This window comes from Kryptolebias marmoratus, linkage group LG18 (assembly GCF_001649575.2).
Source record: "Kryptolebias marmoratus isolate JLee-2015 linkage group LG18, ASM164957v2, whole genome shotgun sequence".
NCBI classification, from domain to species: Eukaryota; Metazoa; Chordata; class Actinopteri; order Cyprinodontiformes; family Rivulidae; genus Kryptolebias; species Kryptolebias marmoratus.
This window is the reverse complement of record NC_051447.1, coordinates 8,200,615-8,202,917: the sequence shown is the minus strand read 5'-3', so window position 1 is coordinate 8,202,917 and position 2,303 is coordinate 8,200,615. Positions and strand designations below refer to the sequence as shown.

Here is a 2,303-nt window from a genome sequence, read left to right as displayed (position 1 = left end):
TGCCCCCCCCCCCCCCCTCCCCTCTCTCCCCGAATCCCTTTTTCTTTGTCCTCCTCCACCCTCCCTGCAGAACCTCCCCCAGGTAAAGCAGGTTCAGGCCCTGCGGCAAGTCAAGGAGCGGCTGCAGGCTGAGAATCGGGCCCTGGCCCGCGTGGTGGCGAAGCTCTCGCAGTCGGCCTGCAGCCAGCTGCCCGCCGTCGACCTCTAAGCTACGTCTGTCTGTCCACCACCATCTCTTCTTTCTTCTTCTTCTTGTTTCTCACCCCCCCCACCTCCTTCCCAACCACACTCTTCTCATGCTTCGTTTGTGCTCTGCCCCGCACCCATAGACAGGCAGGTGTCCAGCTGTCCAACTTTGACTGGTTTTGTCTTTTTACCTCCCCAGAGCTTTTGGGTTTTCAGATTGGGGAGGCTGTTTTTTTATTTTATTATATTTTATTTTACAACAGGACACTCTCCTTTTACAGCACCACCGCTATCAGCTGTCAGTGTAGGAAAGCCTCCTCCTGACAAATCAAAGCAAAGATTAAAATCTCAGTAAAGGAAAGTGTCCTCGTTTGTGAGTTCCAGTTTGATGTTTTCCTCTGAGGGAGCTCCGTTTGGCTTGTTCTGGCCTCTTTGCATGAACCTGCTTCTTATAGCATCATTTCCTTTTGGCCCAAATGATCAGACACTGAACCCCGAGCCTTTTTACCACCACAGGTACTTTACGGGTACGCATGTTTTGCATATTTTTGGGTTTGCTCCTCTTCCCTGGCCCACTGTTGGTTAGAATGTAAACGTTCAGTCATGTTTTGATAGAAGAATCCGTGTTCACCGGTTTCGAAAAAGAATGCGATGATTTGCACATCTCATCAACCCACAGTGGAACACAGTACACATATTAAATGTTTAAGACATATTTAGAGAAAAATTATTGAGTTTAATGGCAGCAACAGATGTTAAAGAAGTTGGGACAGGGCCGTGTTTCCCCACTCCTCTTCTCACATCAGTGTGTAAACATCTAGAAGCTGAGGAGAGCAGCTGCTGGAGGTTGTAGAGGGAATGTTGTCCCATTCCTGTCTGAAGGAGGGACTCTGGCTGTTCAAACAGTCCCAGGTCGTCTTAAAGCGGCGTTTATGGATGTCACGGAGCCCATGCAGCGACGTCCAGAACAGAGTCATACCCCTGTGGGCCCGAAGATTAGGCAATCATTTACCCAGTCCTCTTACCAACCTGCTGCCAATTAACAGTTGGTTGCAAAATGCTCCAAAAAGCCGTTTCTTCTTCACGCCGCTTACTTTTACAGCCTTCCGTGGCCCCTGCTCCATCTTTTCTGCCATCAGATTCAAAATTGGTTCAATGTCTTACTTTAAACCTTTTATTTGTTTACTATGTTCCATGCTGAATATAATATGGGTTTGTAAGATTTAGAAATCATTGCATTCAGTTATTTTTTATTTTATTTTACACATCCCTGTCAACATCCTGTTGGGGTCTCAGCACTTATGGAAATTCTTACATTTCCTTCATTTGTTAATCTTGTTAACAAAAAACAAAAAGAAACCCATAACATCATAATATATGGGAGGGGATTTCACAAGTGGCACTTTAATATTATTTATAGGTCACACACAGGCTTCAGTTTGAGTTCTTCGTCTGGGTTTTATTTTAAATTAAAAAGGCTGTTCCTGGTTTTGACAGCTGTTAATGGTTCCTGTAATGACAAATGGATAAGTTGTCATTTTGGTTCTCTGGCTGGGGGAACTCTCAAGACAACATGACAGTAATTATTTTTTCTTTTGAGTTTTTGTTCACAGATTACGATTTGATTTTGATTTTTAAACAAACTTTTTGTGTGTGTGAGTGTGAGTTTTCCTGGTCAGACTTTGCATGGCCTTCTCAGGATTTAAACCCTCTCCTTTGGCTTGGATCAGAGATGATTATCCCCCTCCCTCTCCCCCATTTTTTTTTTTTTTAAAGTCACAAAAAAAAAGAAGTCAATTAAAACGAGAGAGAGAGAGATGCTGTGTGACTCCTGAGACTGCTTATTCAGGCTGCAATTAACAGTTTGTCAAATATGCCTGACTGGTTGAACAACACAAGACTGTGCCGAAACTCGTCTAAGCCTTCTCTCTCTCTCTCTCTCTCTCTCTCTCTCTCTCTCTCTCTCTCTCGGTCTCCTCCCATCCTCCCTTTTTGTTCCCTTTTACTCCATTTCAGATGCTCCCGGACTTGAAAGCCGACAACCAGAGACTAAAGGACGAGAACGGAGCGCTCATTCGAGTCATTAGCAAGCTCTCCAAGTAGATCCGACCCCCCCC

General features: G+C 44.8%; 1 protein-coding gene across 9 annotated transcripts in view; it reads left to right on the top strand.

Moving 5' to 3' along the window:
- The window catches only part of ppp1r12a (protein phosphatase 1, regulatory subunit 12A), a 44,247-nt gene that overhangs the window by 36,579 nt on the left and 5,365 nt on the right, over positions 1 to 2,303 (top strand). For 2 of the 9 annotated variants that reach the window (XM_017411671.3, XM_017411668.3), the window contains one exon: positions 2,203 to 2,303. The exons of 5 other annotated variants lie outside the window; for them this stretch is intronic. In XM_017411671.3, coding sequence (XP_017267160.1) covers positions 2,203 to 2,289 — 87 coding nt within the window. In that variant the 3' untranslated portion in view covers positions 2,290 to 2,303. Of the gene's footprint in view, positions 1 to 70; positions 334 to 2,202 lie in introns of those variants that run through there. 2 more of the 9 variants (XM_017411667.3, XM_025004951.2) reach the window with 2 other exon arrangements.